Raw genomic sequence first — 21,699 nt, 5'->3', positions numbered from 1 at the left:
TGGACACAGTGAAGAAATTACCGAATGCAGTGGCACAGCATTTTCATGTAGCAAGTCACAACTTCAACCATCTCAAACTTGCATACTTCAGTCAAACTTCCGGTCCTCAAGAGACAGAAAATATACAGAGCCGTACCTTATTCACAAGTTCAGCACATTCCAGCCAGCAGGCATAAACATTTCTATGGAGGCTCTTGAATCCATCCTATATGGTACATACTCAATGAAAATCAGTGAGAGTTAAGCCCTTCTTCTAGGAATTTCTAACCTTCCATTGTTAAAGGGGTCCTGACACGAATATTTTCAGTTGTCGTTTTTTTGCGTCAAATGAAAGGTAAAGCCCTCATGTGCCTAGAAAAGGTAGCGCTAAGCGCGAGTGTGCCCTGAAAAAGTAATTACAGTATGTTTTTAAAAGCTAGTTTCGGTTCCTACTGTACCCTGACATCACGACACTGTATGAGCTTCTCGTCACGTGCTCGCACAATATGGAGTGACGTTTCCACGCACGAGCAGCCATTTTGGAAGTTTTGATGACGTACAAGCGGCCATCTTGGAAGTTTCGGTACCTAACGTCATCACAACAAGCCATACTGCTGCGTGAAGTCACCAGAATTTGTACTGCAGCCTGACGTCAAGCTAGTGTCGATGTCAGTAGGTGCGCCATGGAAAAATTGACTTTAATATCAAATTAAAATATCTTATCAGCATTTGCTGAGTTTCACACTTGCTCAGAGCCGTCTCTGCATATAGGAAATATGTATGGCAGAGTAAACTCGCCTTTGAAAAAAGGTGTCAGTACCCCTTTAAGTGATGCTTCCTCCGACAACCATAATTCAGTAAAACGTGTGTGTGTGTGTCCTGTTTTTTATTTTTTTTCACATAATACCACTTTTCCTTTGACTCACCCAATTTGTCATGGTGGCCTCTCCCCCACCCCCACTTTTGCAGTTGCCCTCTCCTCCTCCTTTTTTTGGATTGAAGGAGAGGGTTCAAAGCATATACACATGAGCGCTAAGGAAATCAATCCCAGCCTTGAAGAAGACAAGTCCACTTGTCGAAACGTCGGTTTGAGCACACACATCCCTGTTTACGGATTTTTTCACCGCTTCCCCATCTTCCCCTTCCTGCCGTTTTCTGGACTTCCCCTAGCAGAGAAGTCGTGAAACTCCTCTTAATCTCGGAAGCCTTCATTCTGACGATGCCAATTGTCCAGGCCCTTACCAAAACGACAGAGAGCAGCACAGGAAAATGGAAAACGTGGATTACCTTCTTTCGTTCAAAGGAATGTAACTGGGCATACAAGGTTCCTTCCTTCGTACACTCTACTGTATTTACTCTCATAATAGGCGCACTGTTCTTTTTGTTTTTGTTTTTTTCCAGAAAATCCAGCTCCAAGTTCGGGGTGCGCCTTTTACGCAGGGTAAAATTTCCGAAAATTTTTCGACTTGAATTCTCGCGCTTTAAATTTGAACATACATCAAGTATATGGCTACTTTAACATTTACCAATGAATTCGGCATAAAAGTAAAACTGAAATCTACCTACGTACCTTCTAATGAACCGGCGAGAGACGTCGACTGCACACACATGTAAATTTATTTACACAAGTCATAGGTACTCCTACCCTGCCCCTATAGGGGAGACCCACGCCGTGGGAGGCGCTGCGGTTCCCGGCGCTGTCAGTCAATGTGGGGAGAAAATTCGTTACTTGAGTGTTGACCACTCCGCTGTCCCCCTTCAAGCTGCCTTGAAAACGCGTTGCTTTGCTCGCACGCTGCACGCGTTCTGCACGTGTTTTTGAGAATTTCGCGTCGTGCGCGGTTAAGATGTACACGCTTCTGTCCGCGTGGCAGCAATTTGGTGAAAGGTCAATGCGTCTGCTCAGCCATGTAGCAGATGCGGGGCAAGTGATAGCAGACGACGCCGTCCTCGTCAGAGCGAAGTGCATTTTGCAAGTGATGGACGACGCTGTTTACGACATGGAGTTAGCACAATGTTCTGTACGTTCATAATCATATACCCGTTTTATTTGGTTTGCTGTGTGTACTACGCACTCTCTATGTTTGTTACTGGGTGCATGGGTAAGGCCGCTTCTCGTGCTTTAGGTTAAGCGGCCCTGGCGTTGTGACTGCTATTAGTTGCTGTTAGGCCGTCACTTGTCCACTTGCGCACAATTGCACTGATTTGAAGAAAAAAAAAAAGTGCCCAAGGTCACGAGACGCGCGTGACGTACCTTGTTCTCCTGTGCCACCCCTCCATGCATAGCTTCCAGCGCTTTCGTCAGGGCGAGAGAAGAGAGAAAGCATTTACAGCGTGCGACAAATCTTTGTAACTCCACTCGTACTGGACGAATTCTAAAAACTTTTGCCGTGGTCGATTCGTGAGGAAATAAGCTCCTTTAATGAAGCCATTCCATAACTACTTGGAAAAGTGTTGCAGGGCCTCTTTAACCCTTTGAGGGTTTTCGCCGTACATGTACGGCATAGCCTGTGTATTTAAAACGCGCGCCTTTTTCGGTTGTTTCTCTTGCTTGGCTCTCCCCGTGCCCCCCCCCTTCAAAAGCGGCGCGCCGGCTATCGCTTGCCCATCCGAGCGCGTTTTGCGTTGCGGCTGGTTTAAAACGCCCGCCTTTTTCTATCATTTCTCTTGCTTGGAATCATTTCTCTTGCTGCCGATCGATCATTTCTCTTGCTGCCACGCTTCGGGAATATGTGGTATCTTTTTCATGTGCCGATGTCTCTCCTTTTTTGCTTTCCGAAGCGGCACGGCAGCTTTCACTTGTACGTCGGAAAGCGCACGCGGTGCGACTGGTTTCGGTTTCATCCTTTGGTTGGTTATCGCTTCTCGCACCCACAAAGCTTGATGGCTGTCTGGTTTCTAATCTCTCAAAGGGTGACCGCCTGTGACTCTCTCGTTTATTGCTCCCCAGGGCGCGATTGCATCTGTTTCCGTGCTGCGCTAAATTACACAACGCCGCCGTGGTTGCGCTTCCTGTTTTGGGGTACATGAACATTTTTTTTACCGGAAAACTACTCTGGTGTGCTTATTTTTGTCTGTGAGCTGTTTAATACCATGTATAATTTTTATTTATAAAAAATCGTATAAGCTTTTCTTTTTTTAGGGGTTTTGCTTGATGTTACTATGAATAAACCATGTGTAGGTAACAACGATTTGTCACTTTACGGTAAAAATTTTAGAGAATTTTTTTCTTAAATAGAATCATCTCAAGAATTTATTTCAGCAATAAAAAAATTAAACATTTTTGGACTGCATTTCGCAAAAAATTCGACCCTGAAAGGGTTAAGAAGTGTGTGAAGGTGCCACACCTGTCCTTAAAAAAGGACTCCTAAAATTTGCCTAGCTTCTGTGTATTAATGCACTGGATTTCTTTATTAGCCATACTGGAGAACAGGTGGATGTTAAGAGCACTTTTTGATACGTAGTAGCATGACACACCATGCTTTTACAGCTGCAGGACCAGTCACATCGGGCCTCCAAACGAACTTCTTCTGAGAGCAGCAGTACAGGCTCGGCACCCATGAAAAGAAACAAAGCAGCCGCAACTGAGAAGGCTTCCTCGGTGGCAGCTGCGACACCAAATAACAATGCGGCTGGCCTCAACAGTGTGTCCAATGCCACTTCATCGTCTAAGTCCAGCTCTAACCTCCTGAGGCAGTCTTACGTCACAAGGCCCGTAAGTGCACCTTTTCGTCTTAGGTTTGGAGAGTTAGGGTGCTAGGTGTGCATTGCATCACATTAGGTACACTAAAGGCAAATATGCATCAATGCTTAATGCCCTGCTTTAGAAGCATATTTCTTTATCTTTCAGCAGATGTTTGTGAAACACAGCTACATACGTATATTTATGTGCTGATTTCAAATATGCAATAATTTTTATACTGTTTTCAAATATAAAATATCAAACACTTGATGTGCTTTGGTAGGACCAAGATTTTCTTCTAAACTGTGGCAGTTATGAAGCAAATCAGCATATCACAATAATCTAAAATGAGAACTGTATGCAATAAAACAACAATGGATGTTATAAACCCAATTGAACAAAAGTTACAATATGTTGAACATTTGTGAGTGAGTTCATGAAAGTTCAACATACCGGCTGGTGTGCCCCCCTTCCGCAAATTACAAAATCTTCCAAATTTCGTTTATCCAGACTCTGCAGCTATGACATACGACAACTCTTGCTCAAGTGGGCTTAGAATATTCATTTCTTATTTACTCCATACAGTTCTGATACCAGATTACAGTAAAAGCTCGTTAATTCGGATAATTCGGACGGCTCTATTGGTCCCGGCCAAAGTGCATGTTAATCTATGGGACCAAACCTTTGTTAATTCGTCAGAATTCGGCTCCGCACCGCTTAATTCGGACAAAGGCTGATGGCTGCCGCTACACAAAAGTGTGGTAAAGCAGCGCTAGCACCACTGGAGTGAAACCGAAACCTGAGTGACATCGACATCGTCATCAACTAGTGGGGGCGATCGCAGCGTCACCGAACGTCGGCGTCTTCTTTCTTCGCTCCACCATAGCTCCACTGTGCCTCCGACGGCATTTTCCCTTGTGTTGTGTCGGCGGCGTCTCTTCTTGCGAAGTTCTCTTCCCCCCTCCCCCCTCGTTGTGACCGCGTTTGCACGTGAGGCCCGAGCATGCAGCAAAAGCTGACGATGGCATTGACGAGGTGTCAGCCGAGTCCACTAACGATGACTGCCTGACCTTCAATGCTGTCCTTCCCACAGATGTGACCCTTCAGGACTACATCGCGATTGATGATTGTATCGCCACGACTGGTCTCCTGACCGATCAAGAAAATATTAATGATGTCGCGACCTCATCGCACCTCACGGGAAGTCTCGGAGATGCTTTTGATATTAGAGGACGCTTGCCTGAGCACTTCCGACAGTTTGCGTGCTGTTGGCCATTTGGAAGAGTTAAGAAAAATTGTAATGTCAGCCGGAATCTGCGCGAAAATGCAGACGACCATTACAAAATACTCTAGCAAATAAAGGTATGCTTCTCCAACTTGATTTTAATGTTGTTTTTCCTGTTCATTTGTTAATTCGGCATTTGGTTAATTCGGACATTTTTTCCGGTCCCGTGAAATCCGAATTAACGAGCTTTTACTGTATTGTGATACAGTCGACGTCCGATTTCCCGGACGCCCGAAATTCCGGACATGCCTGATTTCCCGGACTCATCTGTGGCACCGTCAAGTTACCCGTAGAGTCAATGTATTAAAAAGTCCTAAATTCCGGACGCTTATAGCCTTCGCCATCCGATTTCCCGGACTTTTTTACTGTTAACCGCCGACCCAAAGTCACCACCACGCCGCCATTTTGGTTGTTTTCATTTTCATATCCTTGAACCCACCATACTCGCATCAGCAGCAACGCTAGAGCAACGCCGCACCTCGCCGCGGCTGCCGTAACCTCGAAACCGCACCACCGCACGCGTCAATCCGTTGCCAGCCGTAGCTTAGCCAAGCCAAACCTCACTGTGTTCGTTCACGTGTTGTTTTGTCAGCTGTGCCAGCTCTGCGGTCGTGTCTGCGGTTGATCGTTTGCTGCTGCGCGCTACCTTCAGTGATCACGTTTCCCGACCTTCAGCATCCACCGAGTTCCTAGCTGTTTCGTGCTGCGCTTTTCGTCGAGCGGATTCGCCGTTTACAGCAATGGCACCGACTGCTCCTTCGTCTTCGTCCGCGCCTTCGAAGCGCACAAAGCCACCTTGTAGGCTCACGATGACGAACTGCCATCCGCGGACGTTGCCTTCGACGATCTGCGCGCTGGCGGCGTGTTGATTCCAGCCGAGATAACCCTTGAGGGCTTCGCCGACACTGACAAAGACCTCGAGCTATGTGCGGAGTTGACCGATGACGAAATCATTCATCAAGTTACGGAGGATTCCGATGACTCCGACACCGAGAACGAAGAGCCAGCTCCTACACAGCCAACGAACACGGAGTTGACGCGAGCACTGATGACACTGTCATTGGTGTACAGCGGCAACATGACGTTGACTGAATTTGAGGCAGACATAATCGCGGGCAAGCGGACCGTGCAAAAGAAAATAAGCGACTTCTTTGCGCCCAAGTGCTGACCTATGAGGTAGTGCCGGCCACGTCGTGTTTTTTTTTTTTATATATATATATATATATATATATAAACGGCTCTTTTCAGAGCCACCTAAACAATGCATTGGCTGAATTGCTATGGGAATCTTGTACTCCGGCTGTGACCCTCTCCGTCAGCGAAAAATACCTACCAAAAATGTGCGTTTTCACGTGCATTCGTTTTTCCGGACGTTTTCGCGGTCCCTTGAGGGTCCGGGAAATCGGACGTCGACTGTACCTTGATTTGCTTTGCAACTCCACCAGTTCAGAAGAAAAAAAGAGTGCTGCTAACAATACAAGAAATGCATATTATTTTAGAAACTACATAATGTATGAGAAATATAAGTGCATATTAGAAATCTGCACATAGCAATACATAAGCTCTGAAAGTTTAATGGAAATCTGCTCAAAAAATAAAAGACATGTTTTTGAAGCAGTGTCTCTCCTTTAAGGGCCAGTAAACAGGGCTGGACCTTTTTTGACATCTCCGAAACAAGCTTCCTCATCTGTAATGAAGGTCATGGCAATCACATTTTGCGAGTGCAACAGAGTCGCACAGACATTCTATTTCAAAAAAGACTACAGTCAAATTCCGCTACAACGAAATTGACGGGACGCGCGAAAAAGTTCATTGTCGCGGAATTTCGTTGCAGCGAAATTTCATCTATAGACTACAAAAGCTAGGAAGATCTGATGATCATGGCTTGTCCTTTGGTCCCGGCAAGCGCATGCATTGTCCTTTGCATTTAACTCTAGATAACTTGGACGTACTTAGCCGCACACCAAGGGAATCAAAATATACAGAAAATTTTGCGCTAAACTCGGGGTGCAGGTTATACGCGAAATTTGGTACGCAAGAATTCACGGTAATGCAAGGAAGGTGGCTTTGCGCCAATATGCGAGTTGTACACGTGGGTTATACACGAGCAAATACTAAATGCAGGCTACTCTCGAAGCGGGCCGAGCGCGTAGCGCCGCGAAGGAGCGTGCCAAAGTTCGCTACAGGCTAACTGAAAACGAAGTGCCGAAGCTCCGCACTACCACAGTCACAAGCAAGTGAAAGGAAGGCCGAAACGCTTCGCGCCGTTTTACGACTTTATTGCCTTTAATCTTTCTTCCGGAGTGTTAGCTGCGTACTTGAGCGTATTCGCTATCGATGATCGTGACGATAGCGACCGCGGTTTTCTGCACAGCGGTTGCGGCAAACGGCAGTTCCGTTTACAACGTGTGTGCGCTGGCCGTGCGCGTGCCTTCAGAACTACGTCGTTGCTATCTGTGATCACGTCTACCGCGGTTTTGACCGCAGCATTGCTTTGAGTCGGTGTGGGTACGCTGGATGCGCGCGTACTATCGTGGTCGCCCATGATCGCGTCGACACGATCGCATACGTGTTCGCAGCGGTTGCGGCAGAATGCAGTTACGCTTAGACTAGGTGCGCGCCGGCTGCGCATGTGCCTTCAAAAATGCCGTGGATGTCATTCACGATCGCAGGGCTTGTGACGACGAGCAGTAGTTTTGTTTTGAGTGCTGAATGGCGGGAGTTCTTGAAGAGCGATTCTTCCGCGGCCCGCACGCGCATCAAATCCGCCGGCAGCACCATGGCGGATGGACAATCTGTCGCTGAGCATCTCAATGGGGAATAATTTACTGGGATGTGCTTGTGGTAGCAGAAAGCATGTCTCCGATGAAGACACGGGTCTTGCGATGCGGCCGCACGGCTCTGGCAACAAGAAATAGTCGAGTTTTTGGCGAGATTTCGCGGCAATCCTAGGCAAGCTCCGTTTCCTTATGTGGTGGCACTCGCGAAAACTTCATTCAAGCGGAAATACCCAGAAAAAGTATTCGTTGTGACGAGACATTTTTCGCATTGTTTTCTATGGGTGGCCGCCTGCAAGCAACTGACAGGAGTAACGTGGAGAAAGCTTTCCTCAGTCATTGGCTGCGTGCTGTTGACGTAAGTCTCTGACGTCTTTTATTGCAAAGTGGGCGTAGTCACGACGACTGGCTATGCCTACTCCTCTTCGTGTCAGGGAAGGGTAGGGAGGCCTAGCGAGAAACCAAAACCAGCCGAAGTGGCCATAAAAGGGTTGTTCCATCCTTTACAACTTCATTACTACAGCACCTATTCACAAAGTTCTTGCAGCGGTATGTTCATGTTGTACAAGTGCGCAGTTATCTCTTCATTACAAATTTTGGACCTCTGGGTTGCTTACTGGCCCTTTAAGACTGGCGTCCACATACCCCTTCCTAGCACACAATCCAACTCGCCTGTCCAAGATCAAGGAGTGTTGACATTATATACACCATCACCTCCTTTTACTACCCGCCATCCTGTGCCACAGTTTCTTATGTAAAAAATTATCCATAACATTTTCTTCCCGTACTGCATTTATTGCTCAGCAACTTCGCATTATGTATAAAAAAACACTCCATATATGGAAGCAATGTTAGATCGGCACTGTTTCTTTTTTCTTGCAGTTAGAGTGAGCTTCACTAGCGAGCAAAGCCAGCTCAGCACTATGCAATAGCAAAACTAATGAAACGCGAGTGCATGGGTGGCACAGAGCCAGGTGAAAGTGCAACTTTTCAACTGCAGAGATCTTTCAAGAGTCTAGGGTAATACAAAAAAAATGTTTTATCTTGATGGACGATTCTCTGCGATTATCGCTTTACTATGGCATGTTTTTTGCTGCAAGAGAGTTCCTTGCATGTGCTGGCTTTGGACCACGCAAGAGGTATAAGTTGTGGCATAGGGTTTTGTACACACTGTTTGTGTCTTGCGCTTGCAGCATTGTGGTAACTGGAAAGGGAAGCTAGGGTGAATAATAATCCGCCTCTTTCAGTTTCCTGTGCTGCCCTCTTCCGTTTTCGTAGGGTTTTGGTAGCGGTCGGGACAACCGGCATTGCCAGAAGCAAAGCCTCTGAGATGAAAAGACGTTTCGCGACTTTTCCGCTAGGAGAAGGGCGCATGCAGCCGGACATCGTGAAAAAGGTGGATTGAAAGCTGACACAGAAATTTATCTTCAGTACATATTTCTTTAAAATTATAATTTAAAATGTGTAGTGGTAATGAGCTTGCTAGTAATCACTTCTTTGAGTCTAAATTACAGTCATCAGCCAAGACAATCCGACTTTGAGTCACCAGCTGCGTTAAGCTCTGAAATCGACATCCGATCTTAAAAACACAGGCTGTTTTCCAGCCTATCTTAGTTGTATGTGTGAGATAGGAGAAAATGATAGCTGACACCACAATTATTTATATACAAGGTTATGAGTTACTCAGGAATCTGATTAATTTAGCCCTTGACAATAGCCATCACTTTGATGGATGGCACCAAGTTTGTTAACGCAAAGCTTTTGGGGCAAGTTTTGGGCTCCCTAGTTAAATTCACGATATAGCATGCCCTACACAAAATCCAAAGGCAGTTTGCGTTTTGGCACATGCGCAGTGGCTTCAATGCTATTTCTTTGGGGCCCATATTCTGAAGCCCTCTCTTATGACGTAATTATACTGAGGAGTTATGCCATAGCGCTAGTACAAGAATGTCACTCCGGAGTCGCAGGTTGTGTTCCACGTTTACCTTTATTTATCTGCTGCTAAAGTGCTTTTGTCAGTAATGACGTTCTAGATGTTCTCCAGCTTCTGTTTTTGCTGTAGCATAAATGTTTATTAAATAAGCCTTTAGTGTTCCTCTCAACTAGTTTGTCATGGCTCTGATTACACTGCATACCATGCACCAGAAAGCGTTGCCATTCTCATTTCATTCTTGCATTTGTAGTTACAGAAACGCGTCTTTAATGCAGAATTTTATCAGCATTAACTCTCAGCGTAGATAAAACAGTGTGGCCATGGCTGCTATGATAGCAAATCAACTTTCCCAGTTTCAAACTTTCTTCCTTGTGCAAAAGTAAAAGTGCCTTTCTTTTTTCTTTCTTGATTATCTCTGCAAGGTATAAACAACCTTTTTTATGCGATAAGTTTTACAACAGCAGTCACTTTTTCATGTGGATGACAGGTGACACCACCCCTGGATGTGGAGAGGATATCGGATGTCTTGCGGTCAAAACATGTCAGCCCATCAAACCTCAAGTTTGGGTTTCTGGGTTTGGGCAACATGGGCCAAGGCATGGTCAAGAACCTCATCAACTCGGGTCACCACATCACCGTATGGAACAGGACACCTTCCAAGGTCTGGTGCACGTTTTACCTACACTCGAGTTTGATTTGGAAACTGTCAGGGCCCTTGTGAACCAGAACAGCGGGACACCTAGGACTGTTAGAGTGTGTTCTGGTCACGTTTAAATGCAGTACAGTGAAACCTCGGTGATACGATCATAGCTCATACGAATTTCGGGGTGATACGACTGTTTCGTTGGTCCCGGCCAAGGCCCATTGGCCTGCAGTGGAATGGAGTACGGTTGTTGCGAACCGATTTTCACCCAGCGACGTTTGATACGAACGTACGCTACCGGCCAGGTACGAAGAGGTGCTGTCCGCGCCGTTGCGGAATACGCGCCAAGCACGTGCGAGCGCGGGAACGCAAGCGCGGGCATGCGCGCCACACTGCCAAATCATCAGAATCACGGTGTAAGAAAAACACTTTTCTTACGGTCAGAATAAACCTTCAGAGACGCGTCACTGCCTCCGAGATTGTGTGCGCGAATCTTTGGAGCTCTTATGTGCCTCCGTGTGCCTTCGCGTTTAGCTTACAGAGGACATTAGCGCCATGCTTTTTTTTTTCTAACGCGTCGATGCGGGCTGCTGTCGTTGAACTGTGTTTACACGTGCCTTCCTCATGCATCAGACATCCTATGAAAGGTGGACGAGGACCGAAAGAAGGCGAGGGCAGTCTTGGCGAAGGAGTCAGGCCTCACAACGTCAACATGCGCGACGGTTGAGGTCGCACTTGTGCGGACCCGGCCGTAAATCTCCCAAAAAACATCCCCAACACCTCCGCGATGAGAAAATCATAACACAGGACCGTGCTTCTGGAGAAGAACAACAAAACTTAAATATTTGACGGAAGGAGTAGAAAAGGGGGTACTCAGGAGCATGTTGGCTGTAATTTTGTGGCCTTTATCCATTGCGTCAAAGTGCTTCTTTGGTCACTCTCGCTGCAGTACTCTGGTGTCATGCAAAAAAGCATACTAAAATTTGGAAGGGGCTACTGCTGTCGCGGGTCACATCGCACCTGGTTCATTAATTAAATACGCGCGCACGGGCCGTATATTTACGAGTGCTGGTATGATTGCCGACATCTAAAAACTTAACTGACAATCATTCAGGGTTCTTCCTGACGTTGCTGTCGCCCTGAAAAACAATAAATGAAAATGTACGCCAGTTTTCTTTTGTCGCATGCTAATTTTCCATGCTTTCTGGTGATACAAATTTCGGATGATAAGAATATTTTTGGTGGTCCCGTGAGATTCGTATCACCGAGGTTTCACTGTAGAACACTCCTGCTGATACATTTTTCATGGGGCAGTAAGAAATTAGTCAAACCTTATTATAATGGACACTGCAAAATTTAGTTTGCGATTGCCAAAATTCGTTGTACAAAGTTAAACTGAAAAATCGTCAAGCACTAGTGCTAATCAGTCGGTAGCTAGCCTGGAATTTATGAAACACTTACTTGAACAAAAATACATATTGGGGTGAAAAGAACATACTTCTTTTTTTCAATGATGGCATCATCCACATTCCATATCATGTACTGGCGCTCTTTGGCCATCAGTGGCCCTTGCGCCATAAAGCACCATTTATCATCATCATCATGCTGTATAATGGCTTGCTTCACAGTGTCAAGGCATTCCACTATTTTAAACCCACTGCCTTCCATTGCGCTGCAAGAGCACTGCGCCAAAGCAGCCACAGCTTTGCTCTAGTTGGCAGTGGATTGTTTTTGGGGTCCGCAGCTTCAGCCTCCGCGGCTTCATTCACAGGCTGCTGGTGTGTCACCTCCACAGAAATTTCCACGTCAGCCAGTCTCGCAACCAACCTGTCGCCTACCAACCGCAACGAATTGCTCTATATTTCATTAAGCTCACAAACTTCTTCAGGGCAGTTCTTTCACGTTTTCCACCATGCACAACACTGCCAAGCTGTTGACCACCTAAAAACACGGGTCACTAAGCAACTGGCGAAAACATGACATAAATGTGCACAAAGTGTAAACTCAAAATGGCAGCGTCTGACGAGGAAACTCATGCAGTCGTGCGCTACACCATCTACTGTCCAGGCCACTCCATTCTACTAGTGTGTTTGGCGCATTGGATATAAAAACAGGCGCATCCTGTGAGAGTGCAACTATGCTGACCTTGGAGGCCATCTCCCATTTAAAAAAAAGAATAGGAAAGACTATCACCACTGTTTGACGTCGATGCCGAACACTGTGAAGGCATTCTAGGTGCATAGGAGAAGATGAATGCATGCTCCTGAAGCACTTGTATTCCGGCCCCGGAAAATTTTGTATATTCATTGCACGGTACGAATTAGTTTGCTATAAAAATGATAAGATACCTGTAATTATTGAAACCTTTGGCTGGAGTTTGACATAACCAATAATTCACTGTATCCATGTTCCTTATATCGAGGTTCATCTGTAACGTAAGAAGCAGTAAATGAGAAAGTTAGTAAAAGAATTGAGTAGTGGTGAACTGCGCAGAATTTTATTTATATACAGTAGAACCCCGCTGATACGTTTTTGAAGGGACCGTAGGAAATAAACGTAAGAGACGGGAAACGTAAGAGCCGAAAAACAGGAAAAACGACAAAATGTTTAGTGGCACAGAATTTTATTTCAATGCTTACGAGCAGCACGAAAATTGGCGCGCTCACACGCGATCTAGTCGATGGATAGAAACGCGGAGCTGGGGACGGGCCTCATCCACAGAAATGTAATCAACGTATGTGATTTTTTTTTAACACCAACAGCTGTAGGCATGAAAGAACTAAGCACACGCAATCACGACCACCGCGGCGAGTCCGACCGCGAACCGCGCGCACGACCATGCGAGCTCCAACCAGCTTGAACTCCTCCCGTCCTCCGGCAAATAACGATGATGATGAGTCTACGCCAACGCGATGGCAGAAGTGAATGCCAATCTCGAAGGCCTTGCTTTCGCAAGCAATTACGTCATAAACGCCATGTTTGTGCAGTGCATATCTCAAAGGCTATGCTTTTGTCAATAGTAAATGCCAATCTCGAAGGCCTTGCTTTCGCGAGCAATTACGTCATAGACGCCATGTTTGCAATACAAATCTTGAAGGCCATGCTTTTGTTTGCATCAATTGAAAGATCCTGTTGCTTGCGCTTCTCATGCGGCTAATATTACGGTCAAACCAGGCCAAGCTGCGTGAAAATGCACCATGGCCGCTCTCTTCGGTAGTCACTCGGTCGGCTCCGAGCGCACTTCGCGACGTATCATACGGGAACGGTCCGACAGTTACGACGTAACAGCGGGGTTCCCAATACATTGTATCCTATGGGAGCTATGCCGGGACCGGCGGAAAACGACGTAACAGCCGAGAAAACGCAGCAGTGAGGAACGTAACAGCGGGGTTCTACTGTACTTACTCTTGGAAGAACCGTGCACCTGCAGTGTTGTATCTTAAGGGGGTACTGACACAGAAATTTTGGCCTCGCATTTTTTTGCTGCAATGTGTTGCTGGGGACCGGTTAGTCATAACATGGCACATCGTTTGCTGCGGCGTGCAACAGATAATTAATTTAGGGCTCCCCATTACTGACCAGTCTCTGTTTCGGTATGAGAGAGCTCCAAAAATGACAAGCCGCCAGGTGCAACTACAGTTGAACCCACTTATAACGATCCCCACATATAACAATCTATCGGTTATAACGATCATATTTTGGGTGCACTTCGATTTTCCTATGCTAAACCATGAAGCTGCGTCCAGATATAGCGAACATTTTTCAAAGCCTCCTACTTTTACAACGAACACTTCAGACACGGTCGCGGTAAAAATATGGCGCATACGAAGCGAAAAAAGTTAAAACATGCCTTCTAAAGCGTGACAGGGGCGCGGCGCCGCGCGTGCCCGCTCCAGTTTACTCGCGACTATTAGATAACCAGATCGGCGAGCACCCGCACGCAGATTTCGGACGCTGCGAGCGACGTCACACACTTTCCAGGAGTTTCTTCAGTGGTTAGAATGGCAGTGAGGGGAAAAAAAATAGTAGGCAGCATGAAGCACTTGCGGTCAGCTTTCGTACAGTAACTTTCCTGACGCCGTTCTCGCAGCTACGACCGCCTGCGATGACCAAACAATGCCTGGGAACGCAAGAAGGCATAAATGCAAGAAGTGATAAATAACTTTCCATCGCAAAAAGGTTCACTGTGTCCCTAAACTCGTCGGAATGTGCCGCGAAAGTCGTCCGTCTTTTCGGTAACGGCAGAGAGCCGGGCGATCGGTGATTACGACTTCCGCGCGGGGTGCGGCTATGCCTTCGCGGATAAGCATCAGAAAAGAGCGAAGGCGAGGGTGGCGGCCGTCGTATGAACGTGCCATTATGACTTATAGCCGACAACCTTATCACAGTCATCTGTAGATATCTGCTCGGCTGCGCGTGTGACGTACGCCGTACACTGCGGGATTGACGGCGGTACAGGCGCGCCATGAGCATGCTGCCGTTCGCAAGTTCGCCGCCGCCGCGTCGTGTGAGACCGCTTTAAATGCGCGTCGCTTTGTAGAAACGAAAGTAGCTCGCTGTTATTGAGCCGCGCGGGCACCGAGAAACGTCGATGCACTGACAGCGAGCGTATACTGCGTGTTTGACTAGGTGACAACTGAAGTGCGCCGCGCATCGTCGTGCAGGGCCGCGAGAGCATCGCGGAGACGTAAAGTGCGCGTGCTTGGAAAATGCTCTGTTTTCGCCGCGTGAACGAAGAGGCTAGTCGCCGCACCCGTGCACGGTCCGGAGGAGTGAAGCAGGCACGAGGAACGTACAAACGCGCGCATACGGCATAAAGCAAGCGGCCCGGCAGGGACTCCGCGACCCGAGTAGGCGACGCGCTGCACGCAACTAGCCAGGGATGATCGGCTCCAAGTCGCCGTACCGCGCTTCGGTGACACCGGTGTCAGCTCATTGCAACGGCAGTTAATTCACTCGTCAGCACGCATCGAGCATCGCTTCACGACGCGAAAAGGCTTGCTCTGTCACGAAGGGGTTGTTAGCACTTTAATAAAAGTGCACAAGAAAAAAAAACGGCTTGGCCGCTAAGCGCACGTTTTAAGGGCGATGTCCATATTACAACGAACTACTGATATAACGACACTTTTTCGCGGACACTTTCGAGTTGTATAAACGGGTTCGAACTGTATCACCACCTAGCGTGTGGAAACTCTCGACCACTTCAGCGCACATAACTGTGACTCACTTCCATGCAGTCCGCAGCCCAGACAGCACAAGAATCGGGAAGTCCGTTTCGAACATTGAACGGAAAGCAGGTGCGCCAAACCCGACTTTCAACCAGTGTTGCCACGGACTCGCGAGCCGCCGCCGAAAAGTATGTGTGCAGGGCGCAAGCGTGACAAGAAGAAATGGTAGACTAGACGTCATCATAAATTGTTGTATCGGCTTGCCGCGTGGTGATGTCGGGCGAAGTAGGGGGGTTGGAGTCACTGTCCAAGGGTGTGCAGTTCGCGAGGTTGCTGCGTATAGCGCTGTTATCAGGCATGCGAATTCAAATTCATATCAAATACCTTTCACGCTATATTCGCTGCGATATTTGGTAGGTGATATAACGCATGGTTTGCAGGAATCGATCGCAGGCTATTCTCTGCACGAAATTTTGTGTCGAGTCTAGTGCTGCTATGGCCAGTGAAGATTTCGCTCACCCACACTTGGCCGTGATAACTTTGGCAATACCTTCGCGGGATGATTGCTGGATGTGTCGGCATCTCCAAGCAATAATGCAGCGTAGGTGGCACAGTGCCAGACTGCCGTGGCCAGTGGCTGGTCAAACGCCTTACAAAAGTAGAACATCACCAAGAGGAGCCATCCAAAAATGCTGCCTTGCTCCATCTTCTTCTAAACTGCGTCACTGGTGCATGCATCGGCACCATTAACCACGATCTCAGTGACAGATAGAACTGCGGAGGCAAGAATGGCCGTGCATCCACAGAAATGTAATTGTCGCATGTGATTCTGTTGGCACCAATAGTTGAAGATGTGAGAGGAAGTGCGCACTACTGCTGCAGTGGCTCTCAAGAAACACTATGGCAGTGCGAGAAGACCATGAACTTCTCTGGCAAAAACAATGAGTCTGTGCTAAAGTGGCAGCGTTAACAAACGCCATTCTTGAAGGCCTTACTTACTTTACTAACTATGTGTGCCGGGAGTAAATTTCAGGACCAAAATGCGTCGTAGACGCAATGTTTGGGTAGCAAATACAAATTGCAAAGGGTATACTTTTGCGTGTGAAAAGCAGTACATGGGGATCACTTGCACCACTCATGTGGATAATCTCATGGTAAAGACGGGCCAAGCTGTATGAAAGGTCAACATGGCCGCTTGGCCAGTTTGGAGACACCTTGTAGCATATTACACAAGAACAGATTCACAGTTGCAACGTAACAGGTGCCTCAGAAGGAAGGGAACAACTTGGCCACAATGCCTCATTGTCGCATGGGAATTTCAACTTAGGAATAAAAAGCAGTGCTCCTACAGTTGCAGTTTAAAACATAGGTGGTTTCTTGGCCCGCGCTCGCTACAACTTGCACCGTCACGTGCGCCAACTGGCTGACGCGGGCCAAGAAAACACCGCCAACTTATTGGCCTACTGCTGCAACGTGAAGGGGTCCGCTCTGTGTACGGTTGGTGCAGAAGCCTAGCTCCGGTTCCAGCCGCAAACAGTCGTACTGTGCACGTGTCAACGTCCCCTTCCCGTAGCGCAAGTCATCGCAGCTACGACGGGTTCGAGCGAATAAGGCAACAGGCTAGAACAACAAACAACACTTTATTGCTACACTAGCAATAACGCGTAAATGTCGCGTAGCGGGATAGTCCACTCTAGTCGATAACAAAGGGTAATGCTTATGGCTCGCGGGTCCTCGGGGTGATCTGGTGCATGGGTCGTTCCCACAGGTCAGCAGAGCAAGATAGGCCGTCTCTGCCTGGTCGGCTGTTTTATTCCTCGCGGCGGGAAAGAAGGGGTTGCCAGGAAAGGGGCGACAGGGCTTCCCTCCTAGTGGCCTCTTGGCTCCCGCTGTCAGTCCGCAATCGCGCCAGCGTTAAGGAAAGGAAATAGGCGCGCGTGCTCTCCCACAAACGGAGCCAGCAAGTCGCAGCCGATGTCGTTCGCTCAAACCACGGCTGAGAGCATGTTTGCTGCGCGTGAATGCGCTAGTCACGTGGTTTTTTGTATTTCGGGAGCTTTCTTTGCAGCTTGGAAAAGATGGTATAGGTGAGACTTTCTTTATCGCAAATACAGTGTAACCTTGTTACAGCGGATCTGTTTACAACAGACATTCGGATACTACATACCAATTTGCGGCGTTATGCCGACCTCCATATTTTTCCATTGATGGAGCTTCGTTTACAACGGATTCTGGTACAGCGGACATTCGGATATAATTGACTAACATGTCAGGCCAACAAGGTGGTCAGGACTCCTTTACGGCAGACTTTTCTACCATGGATATCCCAAATTCAATAACTTCCGACTTCAAACATCGCTTAGCATACTTTCGGGATGGGAACAGTGCACCGCGGATGTCAACGTACCGATTTAAGAGCGAAGGCTGCCGATCTGTGGTCTGTCAATGATCAGCTATGGCTAGCTGTAGCGACAAAAAAACGGCGCGCAGCGTGCTTGGTGTTGCGTTTTGGGACGCTGACGCGCGAAATCACTAGCTGCTGCCACCGCTTCTCGAGCGGTCGTGCGCGGCGAGCTTGGCGGGGGGTCCGCTGCCAATGCGCAAAATGCCCATCTGCGATTCCGAAGAGCCAGCGGGTGATGTGAATCGTTGCTTGCGACGAAGTACATTGCGGCTTCTTCGCTTTCGCATGTCTGCTAGCGCGATGTTCTTGCCCGCAAAATTCGAATTCGTCTCGTACATTGGCACCGTGAGCGGAGTTAGGCCTAGCCATGACATCGAGTAGAAAGCTCGGTTGCGATGTGTGTGGCCGCGGTGCCCAATGTTTCAAAGTACGTCATGCGTGATCGCGAGTACAAAGAGTTGTTCCGCGGTGGTCTTCGTCATAGGCTCCGAAGTGCTGAATAGCAGAACCTCTAACAGCGGAGCAGGTCCAATGAGTCAATGCTAGCAACACAACTACGTCGCACGTTGCTATGTTCGCAACGAGTGCGGTGCGCTATCAATCTGATGATTGAGCTTCCGCTTGCAGCTGCCAAACCAAAGCATAATTGTATTGTAGATTGTACGAGCGGAAAACGACAGGAATAGAAGGAAAGAACTGACAGGACAGATTCCTGTCGTTTTCCGCTCATACAATCTCCAATATGTTGCACCAACTGGCCCAGCACACCACCTTATTGAATGCGTAATTGTATTCTAAATTATCGACCCGCGAACACAGAACGAGTGCGAAAGCATCACTAAGTAGCGCAATTTCGACAGCCATGACCTGGCGACGCACAAGCAGCAGACGACCCTCCCAAAGCGTGCATCACAGCAGAAACAGCCAATCGGAGGCCTTGAATTGAACTTCAAACATGTGCTTTTGTACACTTGTTACTGAATGGAGGAGCTAGCTGAAATGGAGAACTTGAACACGGAGAAATGCTCTCTCTTTTTGCTATTTCCGCAATATTCGCGAAGTCGGCAGGCCCAAAAAAATTTTTATAGCACTTCTACATAGTTTTCAGTGGAGATATTTTGGAATCAGATAAAAAGAGCTACAGAAACTGAAAATGCAATTTTCCAAAAATCTCACTTTTTTTTTGTTGTTGTTGTTGTTGTTGTTCCCCCATTAAGAATAAGACCATGTTTGTGATTTGTAATTCTCTCCAGTTATAACAGACCCATTCAGTTTACATAAAAGTCTGTTGTAACAGTACTTGGATTTACATACTCCCTTTACAACAGACCATAACCCTCTTCACTATGAAGGCCTGTTGTAATGAGGTTAACTGTAAGGCAGTGGGGGTTTCTGAAGACGCTCTCGAACTTTGCAAGTCGCATTTCTTGCCTAAAGTCATTATTTAGCGATTTAGATTTAGTTAAATAATCCTGATTTACTAATTACCAAACAAAAAATTGTCTGTAGTGCAAGGTGACTGTCAGCAATTTGCAATTGATTTCACTCGCCTGCCTCTAATATTGTATTTTTAACCCTTGGCTAAAGATAGCTGGGAAACCTGGTAACCCGGAAACCCAGACTTTAAGTTACGAGAAAGCATTTGATTGGGTCAAAATCTCGGCAGTGATTCAGGCACTACGGAATCAGGATGTCAATGAACCATATATAAAAATACTGGAAGAAATCTACGGTAGCTCCACAGTCACCACAGTCCTCATAAAGAAAGTGACAAAATCCATTCAAGGGGGGTGGAGGCAGGGAGACACGATCTCCCACAATGCTGTTCACCGCATGCTTACAGGAGGTTTTTAGGGCCCTAGATTGGGAACATTTAGGGATACGAGTTACTGGAGATTACCTTAGTAACCTGCGATTCACTGCTGGCATTGCCTTGATGAGCAATTCAGGGGACGAATTCGAAATCATGATTACTGAATTGGACAAGGAAAGCAGAACGGTAGGTCTGAAAATTAATATGCAGAAAACTGAAGTAATGTTCAACAGTTGGAAGAGTACAATGCTTTGTGATTGGTAGCGAGGCACGGGAAGTGGTAAAAGAATGTGTCTGCTTAGGACAGGTAGTGACTGCAGAGCCGAACCATGAGACTGAAGTCACTGAAGAATAAGAATGGGGTGGGCTGGCTATGGGCCTGCACTGGATAAATAAAATACAAGAATAAAATACGAGCGCAAAAATTCCGTGTCCATGTCGTATGCGTGGCTTGGCTTAACTTGCGGTTTGGCCGTGGTATCCATTCACTGTATACTCGGCGGCTAAAGCCGAAAGGAGACCATTACGTGTAGCCAACAGATATAGCCTTCGAGATCGGCTATTCTAAATTCTGCATCGGCTTTACACTGGCGCGACCAGTGCAACCTTTCAGCGCTGGCAACTAAGCAAAAATATTGTAAACATCGTGGACAGCTTGTCATGGCGTCCTCATGTTCACTCATGTCCGAATTTCAGTGTCCATATAAATGGTTGGCGACTGTATTCCCGCAATGTGGCAGCATATGCCATGCAAGAGAAATGATCGAAAAAGGTGCGCTTTTTAAATAATAGGCGATAACGTACATGTACATCAATGACAATTTTCAAGGTGTTCGTGGAGGACGTACACATACGTCATGACCCTGGAAGGGTTATCTATAAACAGAAGCGAAAATTATTTCACGTGCCGCAATGGCTTCCCCTGAGTTTTATGCTTCACAGAGAAAGATAAGGTTGATGGTGCGGTTTTCTTGCGCACAGAACGAAAGAAACAGATAAACCCCAAACACCACAGGTAAAGGTAACTCGATCCGCTGGCGCAAGTGAGATGACTTGCTGCTTTTCACAAAAAGACACAGCCACAACGTGCCTTCATTTAAATTTTGCCGCTTCCTTGTCATGAGTAGCTCCAGTCTGACGTAATGGAGAGGCCACGTTTTCTGCGTGCCCAGTACGATCAGTTTCGCTTCCACCCTTCAAATTCAATTATGAATATCTCGAATTACATGCAGCTTTCGTTATTTCCAAAAAAGTGGATATGCCATAAATTGGCAGGCACTACAACTTTTTAATATAAACAACTGCCCTGAAGGAATAATTAAAAAGTTAAGGATGTTTTTGTTAGTCTCGTCATTATCATTTTAGTTGCGACGAAGTTTCCGCCTTGACATATGTATGTATACGAAAATGACAGGAACGTGACTGTCATAGAATTTTTGTTAAAAGTCTGTATTTTCTGAAAAAAAGCATTTATACTGGTTGTGCAAATCATTACAAACTAAAGGCAGTGACTCAATTTCAAGTATTGTGAACATTGTACAACTGCTCGGCTTAGAAACTTCAGTGTTTGTTTTGAAATTCTGGGACTGTGGTAACTGCTCCTAAAAGCTGATTTGCTGCTCTAAAGTGAAGTTTTAGGTGCTCCAGAAGCTGCACTGAAATGGCTTTGGCAAAGCGGAATCTTGTCGCCAATAATAGGATGGCACCCTATCGACTGTGTGAAGGTGCCTCAGTAGGGGTAGAATTTTCTAGGCAACTTACAGAAAGGAGTTTGAATGCCTGGAAAAGCACAGTGCAGACAAAGGAGCTTACTGTCTGTATGCCACTCATAGGTCCTTGTATGCAGTAATAAAAGTTGTGGAAATGTGCGCAGTAGATCAACAGCAATCAAGAAGGAAACTCTGAAATGGGATGTCTTGTTTCACCACTGCCGTGCTTGCACCTTCCTGTGAAATTGTCTCGTAGGCAAAGAAACGAGAGAACAACACATATGGCAGGACCTGCATTTGATACCC

General features: G+C 46.8%; 1 protein-coding gene and 1 long non-coding RNA gene across 2 annotated transcripts in view; one reads left to right on the top strand and one right to left on the bottom strand.

Moving 5' to 3' along the window:
• LOC125757115 (uncharacterized) overlaps positions 1-12,716 on the bottom strand; it is a 28,374-nt gene extending 15,658 nt beyond the window's left edge. Inside the window, exon 1 of the long non-coding RNA XR_007415058.1 lies at positions 12,648-12,716. This is a non-coding gene — a long non-coding RNA (uncharacterized LOC125757115). The remainder of the gene's footprint in view (positions 1-12,647) is intronic.
• The window catches only part of LOC119382494 (putative oxidoreductase GLYR1 homolog), a 154,455-nt gene that overhangs the window by 47,866 nt on the left and 84,890 nt on the right, over positions 1-21,699 (top strand). Inside the window, 2 exon segments of the mRNA XM_037650205.2 lie at positions 3,470-3,694; positions 10,144-10,317. Coding sequence (XP_037506133.1) covers positions 3,470-3,694; positions 10,144-10,317 — 399 coding nt within the window.

Source organism: Rhipicephalus sanguineus, chromosome 2 (genome assembly GCF_013339695.2).
Source record: "Rhipicephalus sanguineus isolate Rsan-2018 chromosome 2, BIME_Rsan_1.4, whole genome shotgun sequence".
Taxonomy (NCBI): Eukaryota; Metazoa; Arthropoda; class Arachnida; order Ixodida; family Ixodidae; genus Rhipicephalus; species Rhipicephalus sanguineus.
The sequence above is the reverse complement of the archived record's forward strand: the minus strand, read 5'-3'. Positions and strand labels throughout refer to the sequence as shown.